The sequence below is a fragment of the Dendropsophus ebraccatus genome, chromosome 1 (assembly GCF_027789765.1).
Source record: "Dendropsophus ebraccatus isolate aDenEbr1 chromosome 1, aDenEbr1.pat, whole genome shotgun sequence".
NCBI lineage: Eukaryota > Metazoa > Chordata > Amphibia > Anura > Hylidae > Dendropsophus > Dendropsophus ebraccatus.
This window is the reverse complement of record NC_091454.1, coordinates 55,209,350-55,226,041: the sequence shown is the minus strand read 5'-3', so window position 1 is coordinate 55,226,041 and position 16,692 is coordinate 55,209,350. Positions and strand designations below refer to the sequence as shown.

Here is a 16,692-nt window from a genome sequence, read left to right as displayed (position 1 = left end):
CCAAAGGCTGGGACCTTTTACCTTTTCTTGTGCTGCTCTGTTGCTGGAGTCTTTTCTCTCCATAATATCCTGTTTCTCATGCTGTAGTTTTTCAAGAGTTGATTCCAATGGGAAAACTTGCTCTCTGGCTTCCTGAACAGAAATAAACAACAGTTAATTTGATAAAACCTTGTATAAGTATTTTACATGCAGAAATACTGCTTAAGTCGAGTATTTTAAAAGGAGAGTGATCAATTTCAAGAATACACGTAAACACGAAATTACACTCAGGTACAGATATTTTTTTTTAACAGCACGTTTTTCATTTATGTTGTAAAGGCGGCTATTAAGATCCTAGTGGTGATCTGCTCCAACAACTATTACTCTTAACTAAATAAAGTATGCCAGAGCTGGAGATGCTGAGACTCAGTTTGTATGTAGGCATTATGTTGCTAAAGACACTTTTCTAATTTTATAAATGACTGCATTAGGTGCTGAGTAGCAGCACCAAGATAGATTATTATATGTGTGATGGACAATGCGCTGTAGATAAGACACATCAATTAACTTTAGAAATAGTTTGTCAACCACAAGCCAGTTTCTAACGAAGCCAATGTGAACCTAGCATAATTATTAATATAGCCACTAAAGAGGGCATATTCTTAGAATGGGACACACTTATCTGATAATTGCACTTGCATTATCTCATAGTATACAAGAACCACATCCTCTTTTGGGGTTTTTCATGTCATACTCTCATGCCCTACATTTCAAAGAATATATCCCTATTCTGATATACAATTTCTTATGAACTATACTACAAAAATGAATTGAAGGGGTTATCCAGGCTGAAGAAGTTATGACCTATCCTTTGGATAAGCATTCCTCCTTATCAGCTGTTTGATGGGACCGTGCAACCCTTTTACTTGCACTAATCGTTGCAACTGCATTACTATAAGTGGTGGCAGTGCAAGGAACTGCAGGGTTGCCCTGTTCCCTTCATTAGGATAACAGTGCAGTTCCTTGCACCGCCTCAGACACTGAAAATATTTTAGATCTGCAGCAATTTATGCTGCCGACATGTTGCAAATTTTCTCCACTGAATTCAATCTATACTACTTTTGAGCAAAACCATTATTTTTACCTTTTACCTAATTGACTTTTTTTTCCACTAAGACTCCACACCAAAATCTTCACAAACAAATCTGGACAGTCTGGTATGGATTTGCCACTGTGGATTTCATGTGGAAATGTTTCTTTTTTGCCTGCAAATTTAGGCAATAAATTTGTAGCACTTTGTCCATTGTGACTGTATCCTAAAAAGTTCTTTCTGAGGTGCCAAACAGCATAGCAGGCTAAAACGTTAAATCCCAAAGTGGTTTCCAAATGTGAACTATGATAGTTATGACCATTTTTCTTGATATACATACATTTACATTAAATTGTTTACATTAGATTGTTAAAGTTTTACATAAAAACCTTATTTACAAATCATTTACATCAAGTAGATAAACATGCCTTAATCTCTCTTGACAAACACTGGAGCTCAGTAGTAAGTTCAACATTCTGCTCCTCCAGTTGTTGTCGGCGTTGGAGCCTACTAGAAATATTAAGTTTCTCTGCCCTTAATTCATTCGCTGAGCTTTTCAGTTGCTGGACTTGGTCTTGTTGGTCCTGTATTCGTTTACGTAACAGCTCAATTTTACCTGAAACTAAAAATTAAGAGGAGTAATTAACTTGTTTCTACATAAACACATATGGATTCCTAAAAGTGTGTTATTTTAAATGAACTTAAAAGAGTACTTTCTCATTGGTGGCTGTTTGATTGGAGGGGCTTCAGTACAAGTTAAGTGCCAGTACATGACAGATTTTGAAGTTAATGGATTATGTTTCAGTTTACTGTACAGCAGATTGCTGGGATTGCCACTGTCTAGGGAGAGTACCAAAGGACCTTTTGTGGTTTTGCTTTTAGGAATGGCTCAAAGTACTGTATGATTACAGTGATATCTAAGGTCTATAGTCTTATTATTAGCGCTTCTCCTTGCTCTTATTTAGAGATTGGAGGGGGACTGAATGTTCACAACCTGACAGATTGAAACATATGACATGTCCCTGCAACGTGTAAATTGTTTTTTATAATGACAAAGCCTTCTATAGGGTAGCTTCACACGTACCGAGTCGGCTAGGTCCTGGCAGATCACTTTCACTACATACACACAGCGTTCTGAACGACCGCTGCGTGTATGTAATTCTGCTGGCTGCTTAACCCCTTCAGCTGCCGCCCGCCTCCCGCTCCGCTCTGTATACATTACCTGTCCTCGCTGTGTGTATGTAGTGAAAGTGATCTGCCAGGACCTAAACGACTCGGAGCGTTATTAACGCTGCGAGTCGGTACGTCTGAAGCTACCCATAGGGTAACTTCAGATTTGTTGCAGAAAGTCCTTCTCCCTCAAAAGACTTGTAGCTAGATCAGGGATGACAACCAGTAAACAAAAGTTGTTACTAAAGTTATGGAAGAGGAAAGAGGGAAGATGATGCTTTGTGACAGGAGAAGAAAGCATTTTTGTCTAATAAGATATATGTGTTTCTTATATTCATTTGTACTATTGTTCTACCTATGCAAAATATAGGGGGAGATTTATCAAACATGGTGAAAAGTAAAACTGGCTCAGTTGTCCCTAGCAACCAGTCAGATTCCACCTTTCATTTTCTAAAGAGTCTGTGAGAAATGCATAGATGCATAGTGGCCTCTTTCTGATGCAGTAAGAAGAATCCTGCTGCAGCGAAGGTTTCATCATACTTACTTTTGTCAGTGACCTCAGGGATGATGACAACTTGGCTGAAGCAGGATTTTTCTTACTATGTCAGGATGGCTGGCAGAATTGCGCGTGCACGGAAAAGGCAGCCCGTCTCCGACGGGACATCTTCCAGGCACTGCGCAGTGAAGAGGCCACTATGCATCTCTGAATATGCATAGTGGGCTGGGCGGGATGCGGTGTTGCTCGGAGCCAGTGAGCAACGCCCCAAATGCTCTTAAGCCACATATTTGCATAGGGACAATTAGGAAATTAAAGGGGTATTCCCCCCAAGAGCAAAAAAAAAATGTAATGCTCCCAAACCTAGCTGGTCTTACTCATCAATTCCCCCTGAGTATTTTGAGCCATCTCCCATCTTTCTAGCTGCTGCCGTTCCTGAGTTACAAGTTTTTCTAAAAGATGGTCTATTATCAAGATAGGAAACTACATTTCCCATCATGCAATGCTTATGCCTGATGACGGTGAAGTAGCAGAGCTGAGATGGTGATGATGCAAATGATCCCAAGGGGGGGAGGGGGTTGGGGGGGGTGCCGCGTGTGACGAAGGTGCCACGTGTGAGAGGCGCTTGTGAGCCAGGGGTAACGGGGGTGCCACGAATAAGCCCGGTAACCAGGGTGAGAGGGGGGGTGAGTGGCGGGTAACAGGGGTGCCGCGGGTGAGCGGAGCATGTGAGCCGCGGGTGATAGGGGTGCCGCAATCGCAAATGAGCCCAGCGAAGGGGGGCCATAAGCGCCGCCGGTAAGAGCAGCCGCCAGTGACCCGCGGGGGTGTCGCGGGTGAGTGGCGCTTGTGAGCCAGGGGTGACGGGGGTGCCGCGAATAAGCCCGGTAACCAGGGCGAGAGGGGGGGTGAGCGGTGGGTTACAGGGGTGCCGCGGGTGAGCGGAGCAAGTGAGCCGCGGGTGACAGGGGTGCCGCAATCGCAAATGAGCCCAGCGAAGGGGGGCCATAAGCACCGCCGGTAAATGCAGCCGCCAGTGACCCGCGGGTGTCGCGGGTGAGTGGCGCTTGTGTGCCAGGGGTGACGGGGGTGCCGCGAATAAGCTCGGTAACCAGGGCGAGAGGGGGGGTGAGCGGCGGGTAACAGGGGTGCCGCGGGTGAGCGGAGCATGTGAGCCGCGGGTGACAGGGGTGCCGCGGGAGGTGCCGCAATCGCAAATGAGCCCAGCGAAGGGGGGGGGGGGGGGGGGGGGGCGGAAGCGCCGCTGGTAAACGCAGCTGCGAGTGACCCGCGGGGGTGTCGCGGGTGAGGGGGGGCACATGGTGCGGGTGACGGGGGCGGCTGCTGTTAGAGAGAGAGACAGCTCCACTGATCACTGTCTTCCTCTTTAACAGCAGCCACCCCCGTCAGTGTCCTCCTTCACTTCAGTGTACTGGGTTATAAGCGCTAACCCGGCCCATTGAAGAGATGGAGGACAGTGATGCCGTCTCGGAGGGTGGGAGCCAGGAGCAGGGAGTGGTGACGGGTTGGACTGGGATTTAATGATTTTATGCGTTTGGTGGGGGTGAATGTACCTAGATAACAGCAAAACTGTGCAGAATTTATAATAAATTGATATTGGAAAGATGGAAAGCTAGGGGTGGGCAAAGTACTAATGCAAAAATAATTTGGGGGGGAATACCCCTTTAAATCAAGAATGTGGAGGAGAAGAAAATCGTTAATAACAGCAATCTACTTATACGGTAAAGAGCTCCTGCAGCATATCAGCAGGTTCTCTGGGCAGATCCTGATTTTCTGACAGTAATTAGTATTTATGGTCAGGAAACCACCAGGAGTACCTTCAGGAAAAAAAAAAATATAGCATCCAGAATAATTTCCGGACGCTCCGATAGACTTCTATGGGGGCATCTGTGACTAAATTTTGGACAAAAATAGGACAGGTTCTATAGTTTCCTGACCTATTTTCTAGAATGGACATCCTTCAAGAAACATCCTGAAGGGTGTCTGTGCCCAATATAACCCAGGGTCAGGGCAGAATATCGATCTGTATTTCCCGATTAGAAATCCATGTACAAAATTAAGTGGACTCGTTATTTAGGCCATGATCACACAGTGTTTAATAAGCATTAAATATGCGTTTTTGGCATGATTTTGAAATAGCGCTATTTTACCACAATTACGCAAGCTGCCGCAAAACTGCACAATTACTGCATGTGTAAACAAAGCCTTAAAGAAAAGCAATAGATCACTACTCTCCTGTCATCCACATTCCAGCCCTTTACTTGCAAACATCTAAGTCCCATTCACCTTTCTCCAAATCAAACAACACTGCTCTTCAATCGGGTTTCTAGAGCATACCTTTAAAGAGGACCTGTCACCCCCCGTGCCGGGGTGACAGGCTCCTGACACCCTGCTAGATCCCCCTATACTCACCTAATCGTGCCGGGTCCCGCTTCCTGATGCGGTCGGGTCACGGAGATTTCAGCTCATAGAGAATGAATGGGGAGTCCGATGCTCCGTCATTCTCTATGCGCATCGGACTTTCCTGTCAGCACGCGCGCTCCGGGCTTCGGGAGCTGAAATCTCCGCATCAGGAAGCGGGACCCAGCGCGATTAGGTAAGTATAGGGCGCTCTAACGGGGGGTCGGAAGCCTGTCACCCCAGCACAGGGGGTGACAGGTATCCTTTAAGTTCTTAAGAACTCTACTCTAAAAGAGAAGAAAATTATATTTAGTGGGGTCCAGGAGCCTCAACACAGGAACTGGTAAGTATACATTCTTTATTATGATCTCCCCTGGCCGCACTGCATTTTTCGTTCTTGCCTGGACTACCCCTTTAACCCTGCTTTATACTTTTCCACCTAATAAATAATGTAATATTATGTCAATTGGAAAAGGTTAATTCAGCATTTAGAAGGCAACATAATAAGGTGTTCTGAACATAAACTGGTGTCTGTCACATCTACTTACCATTATCCAAGTCATGCTGCTTTTCTTGCTTCTGCTGGTTCACCACTTGAACAGTGCGGCTGAGGTCTACTCCTTGCAGTTTTGTAGCATGCTGTGCTATCCTTCTCTCTACATCTCTCAACTCCATCTATAATAACAATGTTCAATAATAAAAAGGTAAGGGATAGTCATACTGTATGCAAGCACTATTGACGAGCCGTAAGTTTATCTTGTGATTTTTATAATATAGGACTTCACCAGTATTAAAGTAACTTTTTCACACCTTAGGGAATTTTTCAGCTAATCACAGAACAGGACAGGAACGAGTGATGAACAATGCTCATACAGTACATTAAAATCCAGGCTAAAGAGTAATTACAATAATATTGCACTATGACTAGGCAGACTTTAAATGTCCACTGTAAAGAATTTTAGCCAACTCTTTCTTAAAGGGGTTGTTTTACGAAGAAAACTAGGTCTATACTGACATATTATGTAAAATGCACTATATCAGCTAATTAGCGACGGTCTGCAGAACTTTGCACCATGTAATAGGATGTAGTTTAAAGGTCTGCCAAAACGATCAAAGGATCATTCGGGTTGCGCCTCCCGCTGCTCCCCAATCACTATCTAAGTAATAGAACAGGCAGCAAATGGGCAATGAGGGGGAAGTGAGCCCTAAGCTGACAGGTCAGTGCTCTCCCCTCGGATTTTTGGGCCGTGTAATAGGGCCTTAAGACTGGTAACACTTTTCAATACTGAATAAGTCCAAATTACAGAGAAAAGGGACATTTATAATAACCTAATTTTGCAACCAATGACTAGGTTCCAAAATAAATTACCAAATCACTCTAGGGTTTATAAAAGTGAAAGAAAAGTGATAAATATTTTACTTTATTTACCCATGTAAATAAAAAAAAGTTGTAACATAATGTAAAGGAGTCAAGTAAATTCTCTGTTGGGGCTTGAATATCAAAGCTTTTATATCAAAGGCCCCTGTAACATCAAACACAGTTTACTGACTTGGATGCATTCATTCATATAAGAATTTTAGCTCTATTTATTTGGAATAAGAAGTCATGTCTTATGTTTCACAGTATACAGTATAAGATTTTTTTTAAAGCTTCTTAGTTTTAATATTTCCAGTTTGAAACTTAATCTTTGTGTAGATAAAGAGTATAAAAGTTATAACCATGTAAGGATTTACCTGATATCGTTCCATGAGGGAAATGTCCTGCAAACAGGCCTTTGCGCTCTCCTCTTCAGACATAAATGTTGCTATGAGAGTTTCTTGCTCTTCCACGTCATTTTTCAGCCGTTGTATTTCCCTATTTATTGCTACAAGCTTGTTCCTTAGTTCTGGGATGTCTTTTTCCTTAAGTTCAGTGAGCATTTGTCTAAGAAAAAATTGATTTGAAAAAAGCATGTTATACGAATGCACTACATCATAACCTAACTACCTGAACTTCAATGGTAAATAGCTGAGCTGAGCAAAGCATAAAACAGCAAGAAAAAAAAAACCCCAAAACAAAAAAAACATTTTTTTTTGTTTTAGTACGATTATTTCATACTCTGGAATGTGCCTTTTTGTTGCAGAAAACTATTGCACAGCTGTAAATAATTTCTCACTATGTATATTTCTCAGGAGCTCACTGCATCATAATTCAGTATGATGCTGTAAATCTCAGTCCACTAAATGCGGCCAGCACACGGACCGTGTTTTACAGACAGAATATGAACATGTGCATGCAGCCTAGGTAATCACATTTTCTTTCACATCATGTGGGTGGCCTGAGAAGATGTGACGCCCTGGACCGTGTTCAGCTAGTAAACCTTGGGTCCTGGCATTCATAAGGATGTTGCAGACCTTATTTGGACCCAAAATGTGCTTGAAAAATCCCCCACCACATAACTTAAAGGACTTAAAAGGATCTTTGTAAAGTTCATGTTTCAACAAGTCAGACCTGTTTTGGTGGTAATAGGGGGACATACATTATAATGGCTCATTAGGGCTCGTTCACACAGAGCAAAAGCAGCTGAATTTCTGCGCTGAATCAGTGCTGAAATTTCATCCGTTAAAATAGGTGCAGAGCTAATTTCCATTGTGTTGAATGGAAATTCTGCTCTGCAGTTCACACGGTGGAATTTCCGCACTGAACTAATCCGCTTTCCGCCAGAAGAATGAACATGTTCATTCTTCCGCTAGCGGAAGCCTAAACAAACCAATGGGGCTCTGATTTTCTGTTTCAGTGCGGAATACAAGCGGAAATTACGCGCTGAATCAGCGCGGAAATGGGGAAAAAGGGGGGGGGGAGGATTCTAGTATATATTCTGGTATAGTCTAGTTTACTCGCCAAATACTCGCTGAATTTCAGCGCTGAATGCATGCGGATTCAGCGGGGATTCCTCGAGTATTCCGCGACGAATTTGTCAAGAGCTGATTACGAGCTGAACACTTTCCTAGCGGAATACGCAGGGATTCTGCTTACATTCTGCTCGGAACTCAGCGTCAGTTGAATTCAGGCGGAAATATTTCCTCGTGTAATCCGCCCCTTTTGCTCTGTGTGAACGTAGCCTAAGTGTATATATTTATACAAATATACGTGTGTATGTAAACACACGTGCATACACACACACACAGATTAACTACTGATTGGTGAGGCAATTATATATTATGCAGCAGAAGAGTAAGTTCTTGAACGTATGTTGGAAACAACAAAAAAAGAACAGGTGTAGGTATCTGGGCATCTCCAAAAATGGCCAAATTGTGATGGCTACACAAAAAGACAAAGACTGAATCTACTTTTACTCCTACCTACCTTAGACTGCAACGACAAACAAGGGGATAGCCCATTATTTTAATCCTGTTCAGAACATTCATTCAATGTTTATGTGTTCTGACAATGCAATTTATTTAGCAAAAGTCTGTGGCTGTTTGCTCACCGGACCCTTACTGCACAGAACCTGTAAAATGTTTCCATCCTGTGGTACTATGTTGACCTACTGCAGCAGAAATTTGCTAAATGTTGCCCTCTTGTGGCAAGAAATAAGATTTCATCAAATTTAAGGGAATCTGTCAGCTGTAACTTATGCCACTGTTAGATAACTGTTCGGTAAAGAAGACACTTTCATAGTTCTGTCAGTGCTTCCAGAACGTACAAAAATGCTTTTATTATATAGTACAAAGAGTTAAAGAGGCTTTTCTGAGCTCCTGAAGTGCAGCAATCTGTAACACCTCCTAACACCCCTATCCTGCTTTGGACTCAGCTTTAGGTGTCAATCAAGCAGGGAGGGGGGAGAGAGGAGATATTCCAGCTTGCAGATATTCAGGAACTTGGAAAGCCTCTTTGGCTCTGTACAAATGAATAAAAGCATTTTTCTACTTCCTGGAAGCACAGCTGGATATATGAAACGTGCCACGTCTCCTTGTCCTAACAGTATCAGATGTTTGGAATGTAAACTACAAATAAAAGATTCCCTTTAAAGGAGAAGTACGAGGATCTTGAAAATGTGGCAGGGGTGAATTTGATAACAAGTACCAGCTTACCTCTCCCCGTGCCTGTGGTGAGTGGCTACGGGATCTTTGGAGTGTACATGTCCTGACCAGGCTGATGGATTGGCAGCATATCCAGTCAGTAACTGGGGCGGGACGTCATCACAACTTGGGGGAAAATGACTTTCGGGGGGGGGCGGTGGTCCTGAGGCTGGTCCCGCCACTCAACGCAGGCATGGGGAGAGGTAAGTTGGTACTTGTTATCAATTTTTCCCCTGACACATTTTCAAAATCCCTGGACTTCTTCTTTAAGTATAATGCGGTTGGAAAGGCTGCTTTCATTTTACTTTGCACCACCATATAAGCTAGATATGTACATTTGACCCCTTACATGTTTTCTACAAAGCATACATAAAAAAGCCCACCAAATGAACAGATCTCTTTGGTAAATTTTAGCAGCTACTTCATTACAGTGCCGCGAAGATTCAAACACTTTTCCTGTTCCCGGCATCATGCTGATACATGATGCCGAGCGGGGAAAGAGTCCAATGCAGGGCTTCTCAGCCTGTAAGATCCGTGGAATAGGGGACATGGGAATAAGCCCTGACGAAGTAAGGAATAGGCTTACTCTGCCACCGTAGGCTTTTTTTTTAGAGTCTTTGTCAACAGCTGATTCAAAACCAGACCCACCCATACTAGATATCCTTGTACTTATAACCAGATACAATAGTGTGCACTGCAGCTTCTTTTTCTCTTCTGAAGAAAAATGTATCGTTGGACTGTAACTATATGGCTGCTGAGGAACAACATTGAGGGGGACAATTATGAACACCGGCAAACTTAAATTAATCCCCATTCCCTTTTTCCTGTCTGGAATTACTAAGAGGCACACGCCTCTAGATAAACCCGGATTTGTATCATGATAAATCAGGCATGGGGGGAGGCCACGCCTCCTCCCCACCATGCTGTGCCTTCCCCTAACCCCAAACAAGCATGCTGGCATATGGCAGGCATATGCCAGGGAGAAGGGGCGAATCTGTGCCTTCTCCCTGGTGTACGCCCTGACTGCAGCCTTTGTAAATCTCCCCCGAGTGTCCGACAATCACCCTCTCACTTCTCCCTAAATATACTGCTCCGAGTGTGAACAGTGCCGTGGATGATTGGTTTCTTTACAATTTCTCTCAGGACAGCCTAGCTGTTGCTGACTAACTAACCTGCAATGGTTCAATTTCTGTGCAGCTGTAGACTTTGTAAGGATGTTATGGAACGTCATTTTAAAGTTAACTGTAGACTACCCATTTGTTTAAAGTTGAAAGTACTGGAGGACTGTAAGTGCAATTTCTTGGAAACAAAAGAAAATTGTAATAAATAAATAAGCCAATAAGGCTGTTTTTCTAAATATGCTTTCCGAATGCTTTAGAACCATACCCTTATTTCTTCCCCAATAGTTGTGCAATTCTGCAGATAATGTGCAGCAATTGGGGGAGAGATGTGGGTTTGGTTTCCGCTGGGAGTGGATTAAAAAAAATAGAAGTAGCATGCTTTATATATTATGTAATTCATTATGATGCAAAACTGTTTTTTGTTTTAAAGCTGTATCAAACAACCTGAGCAAAAACAGCAGTGTGTCAGAGAGCCCTTACACACATCAGCCTAAATTGATATTAGTCTAACTAGTAGATGAATAAAACAAATCATGGTACACTTGCCTCATTGGTTTTAGCTCCATCATATCATCCCTTCTTTTCTCTCTTCTTTTTAATTCTGTTTCAGTAGTCTTCAGCTTATCTGGGACCAGTCTGAGTTTGGACTGCATGTCATTGATTACATCCTGCAGCTCAGCTTCTGATGGAAAGATTCTTTGGCAAACTGGACAGCAGGGTTGGTTCTCCTCTGTCAGCTGAGTTATAAACTGTGTGTATACTGCAGTTGCTCCAGCCAACATAGCTGTAAAAATTTTAAATATTATAGCTTTTAAAGCAATTAGTATAAAGCTAGTCTAACATTTTAACATGTGAAATGGCTTAACAATAGGAGGGATTAAAGGGGTACATATGTCTGACATCCGCAGCTGCTAAACTGATGTTCCCTGTCCCCCATGCGTCAGTGCTACTTCTTTCTGGTTTCCGATAAAGCGTCCTGCCTGCAAGAAGTGCTTGCTCAGCCAATCACTGACTGAGGTGGAGTAGGTATTTCTTCTTAAAGATTAATATAACCTGCTGAAGGCTCCCTATTGTGCACAGGGCGCTGAGGATGACGGTAAGTCTCTTACCTTCATCCTTGGCTCTGTTCCTGTGCATTTTGTAGTGTAATCCTGTGCCCTCCCCCTAGCTAAGAGCACCAATAGCCCCACTCACAGTGTTCCAAATGGTTTTATCGGACACAGTATTACACTACAAACTGCGTGGGAACGGTGCCAAGGATAAAGGTAAGAGACTTACCGTAAACCTCAGTGCCCCGTGGACATCAGGGCGCTATCAGATTTACCAACAAAACACAGTAATCACTAAACTCAAGGAGAACAGTGAAAAAAACTTCAATGAAGTACTCAAGAGTCCCCACTGATGCCCCCAAAAATGTAAATATGCAAAACAAGAGTCTGTGGAGTCTCGGTTGCGAGTCTCAAAACACGGGATAGCCAGATATCTCTAGCCTGTTGCCACGGGGTGCCTCCATCACCCCAACTAGCCAGAATCCTACTCCACATTGACGAGGGGCAAATACCCCGAAACGGCTGTCTGTGGATGGAAGCCTGCCTTGGCAAGCCCTTGTCATGATCGCAATACTCGTACTATGAGTTAGACATTGACAAAAAGGGTCCACCCTGGTATTTCCCTATATATGTTCCAATACTCGCAACCGAGTGGGACTTAAGGGGCTACCTATCAGGCTGGTGTGGTGCTCTCCCCATCATGGAAGCACCCTGTGGCAACAGGCTAGAGATATCTGGCTATCCCGTGTTTTGAGACTCGCAACCGAGACTCCACGGACTCTTGTTTCGCTATCAGATTTGTCTAAGCTAAGCTGCTGCATAGACAAAAAATAGGTTAAAAACACATGCTAGTAAATACCTTGAACACACTAAGGCCCTTCCATCCGTATTCCATCTGTATTTCCGTAATTCCATTTTTTTACTATTCATTGCTTTTCAATGCACTTCATCCGGATTTTTTTGCGGAAATACGGATGGCAACATGTTACAATCCGTAAACAATTGATTTCAATGAGAGGATCCGCAAAAAAAAATGGGTCCGCACCCGGTCCGCACTAGGACATGTCTTTTTTTTTTTACGGATTGATTTTCATCCATTTCTGCTACTGATCGTGTGAATAGCCCAATAGACTTCAATGTGCACTAACTCGGATCCGTAAATACGGATCCGTAAATTACGGAACGTGTGAATAAGGCCTTAAATGGATCCACCTCTTAAATTAATGGATCTGCACAAATGCAGACGATCACAGATGGTCCACGGCTCCAGGAGCAATACGGATGTGTGAATCGGGCCTAACTGAATCCAATTAAACAAAAGCCCCTTACCTCGCTGTTTAGATGATTTTTCTATATCGTCCTGAAGACGAGTCAAATCACTGTCAAAGTCCTGGCTACCACAAACGTCGAAGACTTTTTCTTCGTATGATGCACACTGTTCTTCTTTTTTACGCAATTCGTTGTTCATATGGTTTTTATTTTGTTCAGCTGAGACCAGCTCCTTTCTGCGATATAAAAATTCAAATAGCTAAGGCTGGGTTCACACTACCTTTTTGCAATCCATTTTTCTATTGACTTCTATTATTTTAAAAAACGGATCAAAACGCATTTTGCAAAAACGGATAAAAAAAAATTGATTGCAGAAATGTAATGTGAACCCAGCCTTACAGTGTACATGTCATGATGATACTGATTGTGTGCAGTCGCTCCCGGCAACCATGTGTGCATGGGTACCAGTTTGCTCAGTGATAAAAGCGTCTGCACACCGATCAGGAAAAGCTTTATCATGACAAGTATGCTTTTAAACGCCAGTCTTCTCTTGGAGGAATTTTGTTTGTGCTGCCAAAATGAGGAAATTATATTATCAGTCACAGTTTCGGTGATGCAAGGGCTGCATCCAAAACCACACACTGGAGGATGAATGTGCCTTTTCAAGAATCACTTCACTAGATAAGAATCTATACCAGGACTTTGTTTTTTCTGCAGAAATTTGGGAAGTACTATGAAGGGATTGATCCTATTTAGGCAACTTGGAAAATCTAATGTATTACACTCACAAAGAAAGTACATTGAGGATGTATACTCTTTCCAAATACTAAAACACTTCTGTGCCACAATGAAATAAAAGAAATTTACACATCTGTATAACTTTCTGACACAGGTTGATTTAAAGGTTTTTTATTCTCTGGAGTACCCCTTTAAATGCATTAGAAATGTACCACAAATGCACCAAATACAAACTGAAAATAAATCTACAGTAACTTACAAAAGATGTAAACTTAAATTACACAGTCACAAAGAGACTTTAAAATTACACAGATTTTATATATTCCTCGCAGTGTGTGAAAGATGTAAAGAAAATGGGCCCCTTTGGTCACCTTTACCTCACCCAGGCAAGTGAAAACTAAAGAAGCAAGTACACCACCTTAAAAAAAATTATGTGAAAAGAACACACTTACGTTAGCCTGGCCAGTTTGTCTCTGGTCTGATTAATTTCCTTATGTTTTGCATACAACCAATCTTCAAGTTGCTTTTTGTTTGGAAAATGACCCAGCAACGAAGTTAACTCATCACTGTGTCTAGACTTTATTTTTCTAATATGTTCATCTTTTTCGGCCTAAATCATAATGAGGTGAAAAAATACAGTGGAAAATATTTATTAGTAAAGTGAAAATAGTATAAAGGGAAAGCCAATAATCCTAAAGTGTCACTGTCGTTAAAATTTTTATTGCAGAAATCAATAGTCCAGGCGATTTTAAGAAGCTTTGTAATTGGGTTTATTAGCCGAAAAATGAATTTTTATCATGAAAAAGCAGTTTGAAGCTCTCCCCCCTGTCTTCATGGTTTTCCTATGGAGAGAGAAAGTAAAAGCAGCAAAACAGGACAACAAAGAGTTAATTTACATCCACATCCCGGGCTCTCTCCTTTCAAAGGCACCATGGACCTCTCTGACCTCTAATTAGGTCCCTGAATAGCTCCCCCACTGTGTAATCCTTTGTTCTGGGCTCTCAGCTGCCCGCTAATCTCCCTCCTCCCCCAAACCCCCCCCCACCCCGCCTCTTCATAGACCACACAGGTCCGACTGATGAAAAAACAGTCGAGATTTTCTGATTCTGAGGAGTGGATGACAGAAAGGAGAGGAGGGGGGGGGGGGACCTGGGAAAAGGCTTTTTACATGCAGATAGTGGCATATTTGGCTAATAAACCCAATTACAAAGTTTCTTAAAATTGCCTGGACTATTGATTTCTGAAAAAAAAATTGTTAACGACAGTGACACTTTAAACAAGGAAATAAAGAAAATAATTCAAACAATACTGCATAAATGCTATTTTACAAAATACTTCACCTTATCCTTCTTTAGCATGTCCATCTGTGTACGAGTCATTGTATGCATGTTCATTTGCTCCATTTCCTGATCCAGCTTACGGACTGTTCTATCCAACTCGGATCTCTGATTTTGTAGCTGCAAGACTTCAGTTTTTAGGGCCTCCACATTGCAACTTCTCTCTACACGCTCCAACTCACGTTCCTGACATTAATTAAAAAAATAATTAATTAATGTTCATACTTGGCCGATTTATTTTTTTTGTTTTAATAAATCCTTATATAAACCCTATTTGAACATATAATACAAAGAACTTCGGTAACAAATCAGTGGCAGTAAAACATACACTTCGATACATTGGCAAGTAAAACAGTGGCCTTAAATTGGGTACTTTGTTTTTCCCTAAAAACCACTTCCTATTCAAGGAGATTTCTAATAGCACACCATGCACATGAGGTTCTCTGTAGAAAAGGGTTCCTCAAGACTACATCAACATGAAGGAAGAAACCCTGGCCCTCTGGTAATAATGTGATACGGGTGAAAGGTAATTTACAAAAGAAAGTGCATTTGTTCATTAGTACCAGTATTTTAACAGAGACAATAAGTATATGGGGCAACATTTTGGTCCTCCTGGACCTTTCTCAAGCCAGAGTCTCTCTGTATGCGGTTTCAGGGTCTTCCTGGTCTGGTGAAATGACTCTGACAAGGCATATGGAGAGACTCTGGCTTGAGAAAGCCGTATACTTTTGTCTCTATTTACTGGCTCGAATTAAGGAACAAAAGCACATTTTCTTTTGTAAATTAACTTTCACCCTTATTGTGCTTTCTTCTTTAATGCTAAAACCCCACTTTGTCATGTTCTTTATAGAGGCCATAAATCATGGCATATAAAAGCTTATAAAGAATACATAAAATGAAATGTTTGTATGCCAAGTACCCCATATGGAAATAAGTAATGTAAATTCCTCCCAGGCTATGAATGTACATATGGCCACAACAAAAGCACAGTATGAGGACAGTGTGACTACCTCCTACAGAACTCCCTTAATGACTCATAAAGCAAGATAGCAAGGTTAGAGAGGTCAAACACAAGCCCTATATGACCTACATACAAATTTATTTGCAAAGACAGAGATTCTAATAGATACATTTTGGGTGGCCAACTAGGCTTCCGACTACCCAAAACAGACATGTACTTTACCTGCTGCACTGTCACACTGTTGCAGTTTCACCATGATCTGAGCAAAATCGCTGACATATGTTAAATATAACATCATTAAATACAACATTTATCCCTTAAACGCCACTTTAGTGCTGCCATAGTTACAGTGGTGGTGGGGGCACAAGTTTTGTGAACAGCCTGGGAACTATGGTACAGTTACTTTGACACTGTACAGTGGTACAGGATGACAAATACCATGGCTCAAACTGGTATCAGTTGTTAAAGGGGTTGGCCACTTTATAGTAAAATAGTTCAGTGTACAGTATTAGTAAGTGTACTCACTGTATGTACTGACAGCAGCTCCCTGTGTACCTCATAGAGCTAAAATCTGATTCTCCTCGTCCAGGCTGTGCTGTCTTGATCTGTGGTGATTCTGTCCATAAGTTGGCCGACATGGACCATGCCCTGCCTCCAGTGTCCTCCATAGGCATATACAGGCTCAGTGGTGGACACTGGGGGATGGGGCCTGGTCACATGCTCCTCCATTTTAGTCATCTTATTGACAGACTCACCACAGAGCAGGGCAGCACAGCCTGGAGGAGAGGAGTCTGATTTTAGCTCTATGAGGTACACAGTGAGCTGCTGTCAGTATATACAGTGAGCACACTTACTAATACTGTACACTGAACAATTTTAGTATAAAGTGGCCAACCACTTTAAGTAAGACATTATTACACAGTTAGAGCAATGTCTATGCACCCCTATCCTAGCAGTAAGGAAAGTGGAGTTGAATTGGAAGTGCAGCATAGGAACAGA

The 16,692-nt window shown here is 42.2% G+C and overlaps 1 protein-coding gene across 1 annotated transcript in view; it reads right to left on the bottom strand.

The window, feature by feature from the left end:
- Positions 1-16,692, bottom strand: part of RAD50 (RAD50 double strand break repair protein) — a 65,362-nt gene that overhangs the window by 29,513 nt on the left and 19,157 nt on the right. Inside the window, exons 11-18 of the mRNA XM_069971061.1 lie at positions 14,736-14,918; positions 13,848-14,005; positions 12,718-12,893; positions 10,886-11,123; positions 6,891-7,080; positions 5,705-5,831; positions 1,498-1,691; positions 22-132 (exon numbers count right to left, since the gene is read on the bottom strand). Of these exons, the coding sequence (XP_069827162.1) occupies positions 22-132; positions 1,498-1,691; positions 5,705-5,831; positions 6,891-7,080; positions 10,886-11,123; positions 12,718-12,893; positions 13,848-14,005; positions 14,736-14,918 (1,377 nt within the window). The remainder of the gene's footprint in view (positions 1-21; positions 133-1,497; positions 1,692-5,704; positions 5,832-6,890; positions 7,081-10,885; positions 11,124-12,717; positions 12,894-13,847; positions 14,006-14,735; positions 14,919-16,692) is intronic.